Below are 15574 nucleotides of genomic sequence, written 5' to 3'. Positions count from 1 at the left end.
GACTGCTGCAACCTTCAGTTTATGGACAACAGTGTAGAATTTATGAATTGTGCTCTAATGACTTTCTGACCTGTTCCACAGAGCACTAAACAGTCAAGACTTGGAATTAAACAGTTGCCATTTCACAGTTCATCTTTTGCTGCGCTAAAGGATTATTGATGTATTTAGGCTTCTAGAGCTGTATAAAATTTTTCCACTTGTATTGTCTTGTAGTTTGTGTCAAATTAATAATAGTCACTATTTTAAGGTAGAGGTAGGGCATTGGGTGACTGGGAGAAAATAGGAGAGTCACAGGATCAGGAGAGAGGTACTTACTCCAGTCCAGTCTTCCCAGACGTGTAGGTGAGCCAGGAAGACCTGCTCCCAGTCTTCACAGAATTGATAATCTAGTGCAACTACCTGAAATATTTTTGTACCCCCAAAGTCCACACTGTAGACTGAGTATGAGGTCTATGGCAGTATAGTAAGCAGCCAGTAAATTATGAGTGTTTGACCCGATTCATGGTCTGTAGAACCCAAGTGTGTCTGTATACAAGTTGAAAATTAATCCTCATTGGATTTCATCAAGTGAAAGAATGTAAGCAAATATATAAATGTGAGTATATAAACATGGATTGGATGTTAAATTTATTTCTCAGAGGAAAAATGTTTATGTAGGCACTCTTGATATATATACAGACAGAATATGTATATATATATGTATATGTGTATATATATATGTGTATATATATATTTTTTTCTTCCAGCTGTCCTCACCAGATTTCTCATCATTCTAGACTCTGTGGGCTGATTCTTATATATTTAAGAGAAATTTCAAACTCACCCGGTTTCTATACTCAAGAGGGAAAGTAGAGGTGCTTTTGAGCTTTCTTGTTGCTTCAACTCTTGTTCCCTTGTTTTCTGGATCTGTCACCCTGTGATTATGTCTTAATTTTCTTATTTGTTTAAAAATGGTTCTAGAGGGGTCGTAGGGAACAGAACTAGTGGAATGTTACATGACCCTTCGTTATGAGGGTATTGTCTTGGAAATGCCGTGTACAAAATGGAGTTAAGGGTGGTGTAAATTGGCTATTACTGTCATTAGGCATTTTATTCACACAGATTGCCATTGCCCTAGCAATGAGTAGCTTCTGACCTCTAATCTACTGCTGTCAGGAGCTGATTATGTCTTGGTGGCTTTATTAAATTAACTTATTTCATATGTAAAGTCATTGAACTAGAAAATGCCCACAGCCCAAATGGCACACTGTCTCTCTTATTTGCAAAGATGGCACAGACATCTTTGTTACTTCTTCTCTGTGGGAGACATATTAGCTCAATAACCCATTCTCCTAACTAAAACACTTCTTTGACTTACCGCATGCTGTCCTTAGCGCACCATACAGTTTCTCAGAGGGAACTTCAGTGATTGAGATGATGTCTCTGAGCCAGGGCGACTCATGTTTTCCCACAGAGGGTGCCAGTTATAATGTTGCATCGCTCCAACCGTAGTGCACCAAGGCTTGCTTTGCACTGGCCACCATAGCTGGGAGGGGACAGAGATGAGTCACACAGGATCGTTAACCTCGGAGACATTTAGTACTGGAGGGACAGAGTGGTGCTTTGAGGAGCTATTGCATGGAATGGTAACTGTCCTAAGAGGGACATCCATAAAGTGCCTTTGCAGTTCTGAGGAAGAGATGTTGGGTTTTTGTTTGTTTTTTGTTTTCTGTTTTTTCTTCTGGGCAAATCAGGAAGGCTTAATGGAAGAAGAGAATGGAGCCTTAAAAGACAGGTGGGGCTTAAATATATGGGAAAGACAATTCCTTCTACGAAAAGGGTTTTCATAAAATTTCCTAAACATGAGTTGGATTTTCCCTTTTCACATGACCTTAATAATGAAGTAAAAGGTAGGTTTGAGGCTAAGGCTAGGGCAGAATATGAGGGTATAATTTCCTTTTGTGATTCTGCCACTAAATTTTTTGTTGTTGTTGTTCTGTATCCAGCACTAGTGGTCAAAAATCATCTCAAAAAAAGAAAAAAAGTTTCCTTCTGCATTTGACTGCTGAAGAGCCGGTTTCGGCACGCCGCTCCCTCTGTTACCGGTAAATCCGTAGCAGTGGTGCCTTATATTCTAGTTCCCTCACAGCTTCTGTTGTGTGCTCTCTGCTTCCTGGTAACTGGTTGCACTTGTCAGGCAGCCGCTGCTGAGCGTCCCTGTTGCCATTTACCCTCGTATGTCAAACTCAGAACTCTATTTGAGTAAAATCGGAGCGCTGCTGGTGCACTCCTGCACTCTCGCCGTTAGCCATCCTGTCCCGCTACTTAATGTCAGTATTAGGAAACCTCCTAAAATGAGAGAATGGAAGTGTTGCAGGAAAGGCGTCATTATTCTGTAGTACAAAAACGACTTCTCTGCATTCTGACAGCATCATTTTTCAGTCACATCATGCTGGTCTGTGTGCCCTGAACAGATATGTATCATTCCCTCCCCTTTCTTTGCAGACCGAGCTAATAGATCTGTCTACGGTAGATGTAATCCTCATCTCTAACTACCACTGCATGATGGCGCTGCCCTACATCACTGAGTACACCGGTTTCTCAGGCACAGTGTACGCCACGGAGCCCACCGTTCAGATCGGCAGGTGAGAGCAGTTATTCTTACCCCAGGAGGAAGTGGCTGAAGCACTCCTTCCTTCAGTGGTGACCGTGTAATAAATAGAGTGTTGTGCCAGGAGTGATTGGTGTCTCCTCCTGAGCAGCTAACCAAAGAATTAGCATGAATAGACAACTCTCTAAATAAAAACAAGTGTTCATTGGAATTGCCTCGAGATTAATGCGGCGAGTACTCTTAGTCTTTCTTGTTGTTTTTGAAACAAAGACTGGAGGAAGGTGTTCGCAGAGACAGCTCCTCTGTGCAGATGATACTAATTAGGGGAGGTAACGTTGAGTAAGATGCCACAGAGTTGCAAGGCAAAGAGCTTCAGGAGAAAGGAGCATAGCACATTTAAGAAAAAGAAGGAATTTTATTACTTTGCTTTCAGAATTTCCCCCCTTTATGATTTAGTGCAGACTATAAATGGAGACAGCTCGCAGAAAACAGAATAAGTAATTAGATGGTTGAGTTGACTGTACTTTTGACAGAGTGCAACTCAGAGCTCTAAGGAGTCAAAGGAGCCTTCCTTTGACTCTGAGAACACTCTGCCATCTCTCCCTCTGCCCCTCCCAAGCCTTCATGACACGGGTGGTTGCTTCAAATACCCCTAGCATCATTCAGTGAGAGAAAAGTTACGTGAAGAAAATTACCGGGATGCCTAGGTGGCTCAGTCATCAAGCATCTGCCTTCAGCTCAGGTCATGATCCCAGGGTCCTGGGATCAAGCCCCGCATCAGGCTCCCTGCTCAGCGGGGAGTCTGCTTCTCCCTTTCCCGCTCCCCCGGCTTTTGCTCTCTCTCTCTGTCAAATAAATAAATAAAATCTTAAAAAAAAAAAAAAAAAAACCTACCCCAGAAAAAAGAGTTGAAGCAAACTAACAAGTATGGTGAAAGGTGAAGCTATCAAGACTCAAAAGAGGGGATGAAGGTGTTAATATGGACTCTTGGCTTTGGGTTCCATTGTCTTGCAGAAGTACACCAAGATGGAATTACCAGAGATGAAACAAAATATGCCCTGGTTTTTATGTCAGCTCCCATTAAAGAGCATGTAATGTGTACAGAGAAACATCAGGGATCTGAGGAAGAGACATTACAGGGAAGTGAAACACAAGGCAACGGATCAGTTGCAACGAGAGGATAAGCCAAAAACCTGAGACTCTAGTCTGCAAAAGTTACGGTGTGAGCAAGGACATACCAGACTGTTCTCCAGAGAGCTACAGCCAGAACACTAACGTGCCTAGCCCCCAGATCTTTGAATGCTGGAACTAGTGCTGCTCCTTCAAGATGAAGGGAGGACATGGGATTAGGAATAAATAAATCCAATGGAAATGAAATGAAGTTGTTCAACATTCAAATGCCAGTAAATTGATGGCTTGCCATATCTCTTTGTTCATTGGGAGAGGATTTAAGTCAATATGGATCATCCATACTGGATTCTGAAAGGGGATTCAAGAGGTTAAAAATCTATTTCTCACTTTTTGGTCGTCCTCTAGCCATGCAGGACTCTTAACAGTTCTCTGTGCCAGGTATTCCTCAGAACACATGCATCATTGATCCACTCGAGTGAGGTTCCCTCAGTTGCGATTCCATCACAGTCCATCTTGTGATCTGCACACAGAACCTGTCCTTTTGCAGATCCTTGAGTTAGGCTTTTAGGATTAATCCTTAGAGTATTTTTCCACATGGAATTTTGTAAGTTCACAAAACGTGTCAAGAAAACGTACTTTTCCAGTTTAAAATGTCCGTTTAATATTGTCATTAAAAAAAAAAAAAAAACAATCCTGGTTGCCTGGGTGGCTCAGTTGGTTAAGCGCCAGTCGGTTAAGCCATAAGGCTCAGGTCATGATCCCAGGATCTTGGGATCAAGTCCCACATCGGGCTCCCTGCTCCACGGGCAGTCTGCTTCTCTTTCTCTCCCTCCACCCTGCTTGTACTCTCGCTCTCTCATGCTCTCTCTCTCAAGTAAATAAATAAAAATCTTAAAAAAAAAAAGAAAATCCTACCCCACCCCTGCTGCCATCAAAATCAGGTACTTCACAGTCATTTGACTTTTTCTCCTTTTAGATTTTTAGTTACATAAAGGCAGAGATCTTAAGAGTGATAGTTAAACCACAGGTTTGTATATTTCAGTGTTGAAAGATAAGATGCATGCCAGGCTTGTTTTAAAGGTGAATTAAATCATTTATGTTCGAAATGTTTAACATTGTTGAAGTTCAATGAGATGGTTGGGGTTTTGTTCAGGTTTATGTAAAAGAGTGTCCAAGTTTATATGCAACAGAGAGAAAGATGATTGGGGTGGAGGGAAGGCAGGCAAGCCCATTTGTCTTGGCTACAATGTTAACTGTATGGTGTTTTTCTTTAATGACTGTTCACCACTTTTTTCTTTAAACTCAGGCTTCTCATGGAAGAGCTGGTGAATTTCATTGAAAGAGTGCCCAAGGCTCAGTCTGCCTCCTTGTGGAAGAACAAGGATATTCAGCGGTGAGCAGTAGGCCTGTTTATTCCTCTTGACAGTAGACCCTTAGGCTTTGCAAAGCAGTCTCATTTGTTTTTTTACGTTATGCTTTAACATTTATACTGTTGTAACTGGAGATTCTCTTTTCCCTGTTTTAGGGAAGGGTTATGTTTGATTCAACCAATATACCGTGAGAGGCAACCATGCCATGTCCTGTGGGTACTGTGCTGGGTCTGAGTTTTTAAAAATTAGTAAAACAATTGGCACTGTTTTTGAGGTGCTCAGGGGTTGATGGGAAATCAGACCATTAACAGGTAAATTACAGTCTTGGATGGCGTGTATTGTAAGAGGTGCCTGTCACGGTGCTGTAGACACTCAGAAAATGAAGAACTTTCTGTGTAGGGAAGCTGAGGAGGACATTCCTTAGGAGATGACAATGAAAGTGGGTCTTGGAGGAAGAAAAGGACTCTTCCTGATAGGAAAGGTCAGTAAGTGCATCCAGACGCAGCATGATGGGATATAGTATATTTGGGGACCAGGGAGAAGTGCAGGGTGGATTAGAGTGGGAAAGCAGAGAGGAGAGGTGAGAGTTGAAACTAGAGAGGTACATTGGAGCAAGATAATGAAGAATCTGTTGTGTAAAGTTTGAGTTTTATAATATGGAGAGTGGGGAGTCCCTCTGTGGTTTATAAGGAGGAGAGTGTTGTGATCACATTTGTTTGGGGGAAAGTAACTCTGGAAGCAGCGCAGGGGAGGAATGGGGGTACAGAGACAGGGGCAGAAGACCAGGGGTAGGACTGTGAGAAACCCAGCGGGGGAGAACAAAAGCCTGAACTGGGGCAGTAGTAGTGAGCATGAAGAATCTGACTTAAAAGAAATTTCTATGACAGAATTGAAAACAATTGGTAAGAACTGTAAAAAGAGGCTGTGAAGTCATCCTTAGGAAGGTAAGAGGAGAGCTGAGTGGAAGCAAAGGGAAAAAGGAAGTTTCCCCAAACCTGGGCCTGTCAGTGGTATCAGATGCTGCAGAAATATCATCCCGTAAAGTGAAGATGAGACCCTTGGTTATGGAAATCCTAGAGAGATTAGTGTCAGTAGAGTACTAGGGACAAAAGCCAGGTTGTAAGAGGTGACAGAAGTAGAAATATAATGGCGGAGGGAAGGAGGCAGTTTGATTCTTCTTCCATGCTCTCATATTTAATTGGCAGTGGAGGACACCGGCCAGTCTTAGCTTACTGCAGTTTCCCTGAGCCTCCCAACCACTGCCCTACCTCCCGGCACCACAGTGGTCCCAGCCTTGCAGGCCTCGCATCCAGAGTCTGGAGTAAAAACTTGTCATTGGCTTTTTAGGTAGTGGGTGTCCCATACGTGCCTACCCACGTCCACTCTTTTCCAGCCACCTTGCCACCGAGTTCTCTTTCCCTCTAGGTCAGTGATTTGTTAGCTCTCTAGTTATCTGAACTTTGGAATGTCTTAGTTTTTGTGAATATGTATGTGTAGGGGCGCCTGGGTGGCTCAGTCAAGCTTCCTACTCTTGGCTTCGGCTCAGGTCATGATCTCAGGGTCCTGGGAATCAAGCCCCGGTCAGGCTCTGCACTCAGCGGGAAGTCTGCTTCTCCCTCTCCCTCTGCCCCGCTGTCCTGCACACACATGCATGCATTCTCTCTCTCTCTCTCTCTAAAATAATAAATCTTCTTTAAAAAAAAGAATATGTATGTGTAGCTAAGAATATGCTTCCTTCTTATACTGTGTTTCAGCGCCTGAGCATCTGTGTGTCCTCTGTGCGTTCCTTTGTATATGTGTTATTTGTTTTATTTAACTTCCACAGCACTTGCTGTGTGCCAGACACTATTCTCAATGTTTTACTTAATTCACATAATTCTTTAACATCATTTTACAGAAGAGAAAACAGCCACAGACAGGTTAAGTAACTTGCTCAAGGTCAGCCAACTAGTGAGCGGTAGGATTTGAATTCAAACCCATGCAGTAAGTCTAGTCTAGTTCCAGAGTTTCTGCTTTTAACCATTATGCCGGGCTGCCTCTTGGGCACACATGTCTCTTCTCGAGTGCGTGTGAGCCCCTTCATGTGAGGGAAGGGGGAAGTATGTGGAACTGCACGTTTTCTCTTCTGTTTTATGCATCTTCTTTGTGTCTCTATTTCCTTGACTGGGGATATGGTGTCCATATGTCTTCATGGTAAGAAATGTTTTCTGGACACAAACACATTTGAGTCTTCTGTGTATATGTGAATGACTTCCTTGATCTGACCACACATCTGCTTATGACAAGGTCCCTTCCCCTTCTCATTTTGCATTCTTATTCTCAGCTGCCTTTCCTCCTGCCCATTGCTATCCCTCCTTCCCCTTTTCTTTCTCTCTCCCGTATGCCCACTGGACCACATCAGACCTAGTTGTCTACATTTCCCTCAGAAATTTTAGGACTTTGTTTTCTTTCCCTGTGGAACATGTAAGCCTTGGCTTCCCTTACTTCCTCCTTTTAAATTTATACCCTTTATATTCTGCCACAAATAATTTTGGCACACCAGAGGTGATGTTTAAAGGTCACTGTTTCCTGGCTCCCAAACCCTGGGCCAAGTCTTAGGAAGTCCCACGTCCTTATTTTTGCCTTTTCTTCTATGACCTTGGGCAGAGTCCTTGCCAGTTTTCCTTTGCCTCCCATTCTTTGTAAAATACAAGAAAACTGGCTTACAAAAGAAGTGCCATCGTTTATTAGGAAGAAGGGTGAATTGAACTGGAAGAAGCAGAGGGCGGGGAGGATGGGGTTGCAGGGGGAGCCTGAAAGTTATTTCCTAGGATGCTTAGAAAATCTCCCTTTTATTTATTTATTTTTTTTTTAAGATTTTATTTATTTATTTGATAGAGACACAGCGAGAGAGGGAACACAAGCAGGGGGAATGGGAGAGGGAGAAGCAGGCTTCCCACCGAACAGGGACCCCGATGTGGGGCTCGATCCCAGGACCCTGGGACCATGACCTGAGCCGAAGGCAGACGCTTAACGACTGAGCCACCCAGGCTCCCCAAAAATCTCCGTTTTAAAAAAGGGTGCTCCGGGTGCCTGGGTGGCTCAGTCGTTAAGCGTCTGCCTTCGGCTCAGGTCATGATCCCAGGGTCCTGGGATCGAGTCCTACATCGGGCTTCCCTGCTCGGCAGGAAGCCTGCTTCTCCCTCTCCCACTCCCCTGCTTGTGTTCCTGCTCTCGCTATCTCTCTCTCTGTCAAATAAATAAATAAAATCTTTAAAAAAAAAAAAAAGGGGGTGCTCCTTGAGATAAAACCTTGAACTTGCTATCTCGCCACCTGGTGGGCAAAAATCTGAAACTGCTGGAAGCTAACTTGGTAGAGGAGCACGGAGAATAACCTGCACTATTGGAGAAGACCTGATTTCCTTATTTCATATATCATAACCATATTTCTGATTCTGGTCAAGTATTTTGTTTTGGCTTTTGAGCATGAGATGAGCCACATTTATTGAGAGAGAAAGAGAAGAGTCTAATTACTGGAAAGAATATGCTACAGTATTAGAGAACCAAACTAAGGAAGCTGTGTCCTCTTTTTCTCCTGGATAAGCTCAGCATAAATATTACAAGTGGTAGAGGAATTTGAAGAGCTATTTTGTAAATGACATCAGACAGAAGAGTTCTTTTGAAATACTCACCTAGAATTTAACCTTGGGCCAGAATACTAAAAGTGCTTCATTTGAATAACATTTATGCCGAAGGATTTACATCACTATAAAATTTCTCTCTGTCACACGCCAGTTTCTATCTAGTGTCCCAAAGTACTGTGGCAAAACTAAATTGAGAAACACTTTTTTTGCTGTCTGTTACATTGACATTTTTCTCAAGTGATATGAGCTGTGTCTTATTTTTTCATTCCCTCTTTTTTTTTTTTTCCTCTTTAATTCCTGTACTCACCTTGTCAAGAGGGGTCTTAGGTAGGGATCACAAACTCCGATGTCTCCGGGGATAGGGAAGGTAAATACAGGAGTGAGGTGGACTGTGGGTAACTGTGGGCCAGCGACCACACCCGTCTAAAGGGGCAGTTGACACACAGCTTCAGCAGATTATGGCCATATGGAAACGTGAGTCCGTTGCTGCCAAATCTTTTTTTTTCTTTTTTTAAGAGAAACTCAAAATCTGGATGTTTTAAATGTGATTTTTTTTTTCCATCTTTTTAAAATGTTGGCTCGCACGTTAAAATAAAATCCTGTATGATCCAAGCAAAACACCTCTTGAGTTGGATTGGAGACTCAAGCCCCCAGTTTTTGACTTAAACTTTACACAGGCTGTCTCTTGGTTAAGTGCCTAGAATTGATGCATTTTAGTAGCTTAAGTTATTTAATAAGACCACGAACTAAAGAAAATAATAAATTAAAATCTTTCAGACTCATTGGTCAAAGGGACCTGACAAATTCTCTTAAATCATTTGAAGTTAGTTTGAGTTAGCATTTGATTTAGTATTAGTATGTATACCAAAAGAAGCTATTACTCTTGCTTTTTGGCAGCTGTCTGACTCCCTGCCTCGGTTGACACTGCTCCTTGAGATTTATTTAGAAGTTAGCCATCTTTCTTCCTCATTTTGATGCTGCAGTTTACTCTTCTTGAAAAAGAGATTTTGAAGGGTAGGAAAAGGAGACTCCCTTTGCAATGTAATTTTTGAGTCTCTGACTTTCTCATACCCACATTAAAGTTTAGGGTTTGTAATAGGAAAATTTAAAGTGGAATATTCCACTTAAGAAACTAAACCAGCAGGTAGGATTTTTCTGTATAAGACTAGAAATCTATAGTTATAATTAAGGATAAATCATTACAGGATATTGTCATAACCCTCTTGCAAGCATTAAGGAATTGTGCACCGATATATTCCTGGCTGAAATGTTATGGCAGTTTTCAATAGTCAGAGCTTAAAATGTGGGTTCATACCTTATAGAAGACACGAAAGAAGACATAGTTGAAGTTCCTCGCTCTGATGCTCCATGGGTATTTATAGAGGAATTTACCAGGTCTAACTATATGGTAGGGAAAAAATTAAAGCTATGGGCTTAGGGTACCTGGGTGGCTCAGTCATTAAGCATCTGCCTTCGGCTCAGGTCAGGATCCCAGGGTCCTGGGATCGAGCCCCACATCGGGCTCCCTGCTCGGCGGGAAGCCTGCTTCTCCCTCTCCCACTTCCCCTGCTTGTGTTCCTGCTCTCACTATCTCTCTCTCTCTGTGTCTGTCAAATAAATAAATAAATAAAATCTTCAAAAATAAAAAAAATAAAACTATGGGCTTGGAGATCAAATAGACCAGTGTTTAAATTTCATATCTGCTTCTTAGGAGCTGTAGCAATTTATTTCTTCTAGGCTCTGTTTCCTCATTTATAACATAAGAATAATATTAGCAACTTTGCAGGGTTGCTGTGAGGACTAAATCAGCATGAGAGTCCTTAAAACAGTGCCAGGCACACAGTAGGTGCTCTATAAACACCAGCATCCTTTTCCCCTTTAATGATACACTTGGTTCACATAACACCCTTTCAGTAATCAGCACACATCTGCCTTCCACAGCCTAATTTGTCTTTAGACGCCACCTTTCCTGAAGAAAGCTAGGTAGTATAAGAGAAGGAAAACCATTTTTCTAATCCCGCTGTTGCTCTCCTGTTAGCACTGTCATCCAGACGCTGGGACTCAATCTCCTTTTTTGTAAAACAAGGGAATTGAATTCAAGTATCTCTGAGTTCACTTAGGTTATAGTTTTTAAAGATGTCTAAGGGAGAGAGGCTCCTTCAGCCAGCGTTCATAGAGTGGTGGTACTTTGATGAGGTCATCACTGCTTGTCCTTGAGCTTTGCAGTTCCAGAAACTTAATCGTTTCATTTCACTCAGAGTTGATTAGCCTCTGAGGGACTGATTCGGGCTAACTAAACTCCCAGGATATTGATTGACAAACAAAAATCCCATTTAATTACTTTATACTGAGACATCTGCCTGGCTCCAGAACTAAAAAGGTTCATCTATCTAGGACGCTCTGGTCTGGTCAGCAAGTTCACTTAAGAGATTAAGTTATAGATAAGAGGGGGGGTTTTTTGATAAGAATAGAATCAAGGCAGAGGTAGTTTAGGTACTCTGGAGAATTGTTTCTGTTGTGCTTTGGTAGCCTAAGCAATCGCCTTTGTCCTTTTTAGAGATAAATTGATCTAAAACAAAAATCAGGGATTATATAGTTTCAAGTTAATATTGAGAAATGCTTGATTATCAGGCTCCACTTTGGTAAACTCCATAAAGGTCATCACTCTGCTAACACATTTCCACTCCACCCCATCCGCATGTATATTAATAAGCACACTTTGCTGTAATGAGAGGAAAAAGACTTCTGCTTCTTATATTCTTTGTATTCTGCTCTTACATTCATTTTGCAGATTCCTTCATTCATCACACACTTAGGAAAAACCCAGCCAATGTTTTATCTGTAAGCTTTTTAAGTTGTCCCTGTGGACTTAAAAAGTCTTACTTTTTAACACAAGCACATGGTCTTTGCTGCTTGTTGGATGTTGGTAGGATAGAAGAAGAGACAGCAGAGCTCTGGCATGATGTCAGGGCACTGGGGGAAAGTTGATTAAGCACTCAAGTGTGATAAGAAAAAACAAAACAGTGAAATCTTTTAGAAAGTACTTATTAAACATTTAGACTCTGAGAACTTGACTTTGATAAATTAGAAAGCCAGAAAAATTAGAACTAGTTTCCACTGGGTTTCCTTATCCAACTTATCCTGAATCAGCCAATAGTCTTAATGGCTTCAAATGGCTCTATAAATGCCTCTCTATAATTATGGCCCCAAGTAAGCATAAGCAGAATTTTAGGGAAAGCTAGGTTAGACAGAACGTTAGGAGATAGAAGGAAATAGTGACAAACTGACTATCTCAAAGGAGTAAGAAAAGGGTGTTAGCAAAAGGAATTTGTGGGTATAAATTGGGAATTCAGACGACTTATCTGTTGATTAACTGCCAAGTGCCTGGCATCGTGATAAGTTTGCAGGAAAAGGCCCAAAAAAGTTTAAGACATAGTCCCCAGGGAGTTTGTCAAGCAAAGATTATGTACTAAGTGGCAAGACTTAGCCTGGGCTTGGCGGATTAAGTAGGGTTTCAAAGAGGATTCTAAGGGAGGGGTATGGGCAAAAACATGGCAACATGGGATGATGATTGAGAGGTGACTGGATTGGTTAAAATCAGCCAGTGCACGCCAGGAAGGAGAGAAAAGAATTGGAAATCAAGGGGCGCCTGGGTGGCTCAGTCGTTAAGCGTCTGCCTTCGGCTCAGGTCATGATCCCAGGGTCCTGGGATCGGGCCCCACAACGGGCTCCCTGCTCCGCAGGAAGCCTGCTTCTCCCTCCCCCACTCCCTCTACTTGTGTTCCCTCTCTTCCCTGTGTATCTCTGTCAAATAAATAAATAAAATCTTAAAAAAAAAAAAAAAAGAATTGGAAATCAACATTGTACAAAAGAATATTGAAACTTTGGTCTTTTGAAAAAGCCAACAGTATATTTGACTAATTCCTAGTTTAAATCTTTTCTCTAGCTGATAGGAAATTAACCAAAATTGTGAAAATTTTGGCACCAAACCTATACGAAAAATGAAACCTCTGGATATTTCCAAATAGAGAAATGACAAATAATTAAGTTTTAAATCTGAAAGTAGTGTAGTCAGTATAAGTTACCAGAATAAGATACCCAAAGAATTTAAGCATAAAGGTTAGGGGGGATGTTAAAGTCACTGAATTTCATAAAAAAGCTAAATTTCAGGGGCGCCTGGATGGCGCAGTTGGGTAAGTGGCGACTCTTGATTTCAGCTCAGGACATGATCTCAGGGTCCTGGGATCCAGCCCTGTGTTGGGCTCTGTGCTTAGCGGGGAGTCTGCTTCTCTTGCTCTCTTTCTGCCCTTTCCCCCACTCACGCTCTCTCTCTCTAAAATAAATAATCTTTTTTAAAAAGCCAAATTTCATAAAGCACTGATTATCATATATATAATAATATATATATACACACATATAATTACTCATTTGCTGTAGTCGTCACAACAGTCTTTGAAGGAAGTATTTTACCCTCAGTTTAGAAATATGGTGAGAAGAAAAGGTTAAGTGAATTGCTCAATATTGCAATGAAAATAAGCAAAAATCAGAGTTAAATTGGATACGAAGAACACCCTTCTGCAGAAGTTCTACAATTAGAGTTTATAAAAATGTCATTGAGGAGACCTCAGGAAAGCCCAAACTTAGTTAAGGTATTGAAACATGGCTTCTCTACTAGAACATGGCCCAGAAAAGTGTAACTTATTAAAAAAACACTGGGTTTTCTATTCTGGGTCTCCTACAAGGGCTGCAGCTATCTCCAGCTCCCCTCGGAAGGATTCACTCACAGGGGTGATGGATTGAAGCCTGCCTTAGGCCCCTGTGTGTGGACCTCTCCACAGAGCACCTCACAGCAGTTTCATCAGAGTGGGCAAGAGGGCAAGAGAGAGAATATGGGCAAGATGGAAGTCACAGTCTTTAGTAAGCTAATCTTGGAAGTGACATCCCTTCACTTTTGTCATATTCTCTTCACTAGCAGCAAACCCCTAGGTTCAGCCCCCCCTCAAGGGGAGTGGAGCACACAAAGGGGTGAATACAAGAGGATCCTTCAGAGCCATGTCCAGAGCTGCCAGCCACAAAACCCTACACTGAGTTGGTCAGATTCGAGACCAGAGTCATTGGGACCTGCACAGCCTTCCTCTTCTGGCTCCTGAAAGTTTTCACCTCCTCATACACTGTCATAGGGTTCACCTCTAGCCAGATTTACTGGTGCACTGTAGACAGAACTTGATAATAATTGGCTCACTTGTTTCTACTTTTCCTGGGGCAACAAATGAACAGATGTTTTGTCTTTTGAGTGTCTTTTGTGTTGGGCACCGCTCAGTGCTGAGGATACAAAAATGCGAAAAGATACTATGTGAGTAATATGATATGCGTATAACAAGGCTGTTCTCTCCAACAATGCTTCACACTAAACTGTTGTTAAAAAATCATCATGAATGTTTCTCTATAAACAGATGATTTCTTTAGTTTCTCCAGAACATAAATTTATTATTTTTATGCCATTTACCCTGAAGGGAAGATGAGAAAAGATCCAAGTTGAAATATATCTGAATTTTTACAAGTCTTTTGTTTGGCTTAGGGAAATTGTTTCCCTACCTGAAACACTCCAGTAATTTCTCTAGAAGTAGGTTCTGGACTGTTGAAGACCGAAGTAGTAAACATTTCACATCTTCGGTCTTCCCTTTTTCCCTTACCGAGGGCTCAGAGCATTTGCTGGCTTATTCTGGAGGTTGAATATATGATTGTTTAATCTCTAACGGAGAGTAGAAACATTAGCCAAATGCCTCATTTTGAGAAAGACTGCTCCAGATTTTAATCTGCTTAATTTTTGTAGGACATTTTCCTAGATGGGCAAGGGAGGGGAGAGTATGCTGGGAAGGGCCATCAAGGGAAGAAAGTAAAGCCCAGGTGTTATTTGGGTAATGGCAGTACTGGTTGTCAAGGGACGGGAAGAAGGAGCATAGTAAAGAAAGTGCGTCTAATATATACAATGGAATATTACTCAGCCATCAAAAAGAATAAAATCTTGCCATTTGCAATGATGTGGGTGGAACTAGAGGGTATTATGCTAAGCAAAATAATCCAGTCAGAGAAAGACAAATGTATGATTTCACTCATATGTGGAATTTAAGAAACAAAACAGATGAACATAGGGAAAGGAAAGGAAAAATAAAATAAGATGAAAATAGGGAGGCAAACCATAAGAGACACTGAACTCTATGAAACAAACAGGGGTGCTAGAGGGGAGGTGGGTGGGGAAGGGGTAATCGGGTGATGGGCATCAAGGAGGGCACTTGATATAATGAGCACTGGGTCTTATATGCAACTGATAAATCACTAAATTCTACCCCTGAAACTAATAATACAGTATATATGTTAACTAAATTAAATTTAAATCAAGAATTTTAAAAGAAAAGAAAGGGAGAGAGAAAGAAAAGAAAAAGGGAGGGAGGGAGGGAAGGAAGGAAGGAAAGAGAAAAAGGAAGGGAGAAGGAAAGGGAAGAGAGTCTAATCTAGCTTTGCGTATGACTTTTTGCTCAACCTCTAACAGAGGTGACTCAGTTGCAGCAGCTTGGCAAAGCTGAGGACAGTGTAACACAAATTCAACTAGGATGAAGGATGTGGTTGGGCTGCAAGTGTTACTTTTCTTCCTCCCCACCCTCTCAGGCCACTCCCATAATAGCCTTCCAGCTCTGGCATAAAGTTAAGAAACCCTTCTGCCCAAAGTAGGAAGTCTTTATTTTTAATGAAGGTCAGCTCTAGGGGGCCCAAGCCATGGGTCTCCCTGATCCCGAGGAATTCAAAGGAGGAACTAAAGAAGGAGAGTAGCTTAGGTTTTTCCTTGAGACCGTGTAGAGCAG

The 15574-nt window shown here is 41.7% G+C and overlaps 1 protein-coding gene across 1 annotated transcript in view; it reads left to right on the top strand.

The window, feature by feature from the left end:
* The window catches only part of INTS9 (integrator complex subunit 9), a 104550-nt gene that overhangs the window by 45593 nt on the left and 43383 nt on the right, over positions 1-15574 (top strand). The window contains exons 5-6 of the mRNA XM_032389006.1: positions 2485-2624; positions 5028-5114. Coding sequence (XP_032244897.1) covers positions 2485-2624; positions 5028-5114 — 227 coding nt within the window. The remainder of the gene's footprint in view (positions 1-2484; positions 2625-5027; positions 5115-15574) is intronic.

The sequence above is a fragment of the Phoca vitulina genome, unplaced genomic scaffold, assembly GCF_004348235.1.
Source record: "Phoca vitulina isolate PV1807 unplaced genomic scaffold, GSC_HSeal_1.0 scaffold53, whole genome shotgun sequence".
Classification (NCBI taxonomy): domain Eukaryota; kingdom Metazoa; phylum Chordata; class Mammalia; order Carnivora; family Phocidae; genus Phoca; species Phoca vitulina.
Note: the sequence above shows the minus strand (reverse complement) of the source record. Positions and strands in the feature narration are given on the sequence as shown.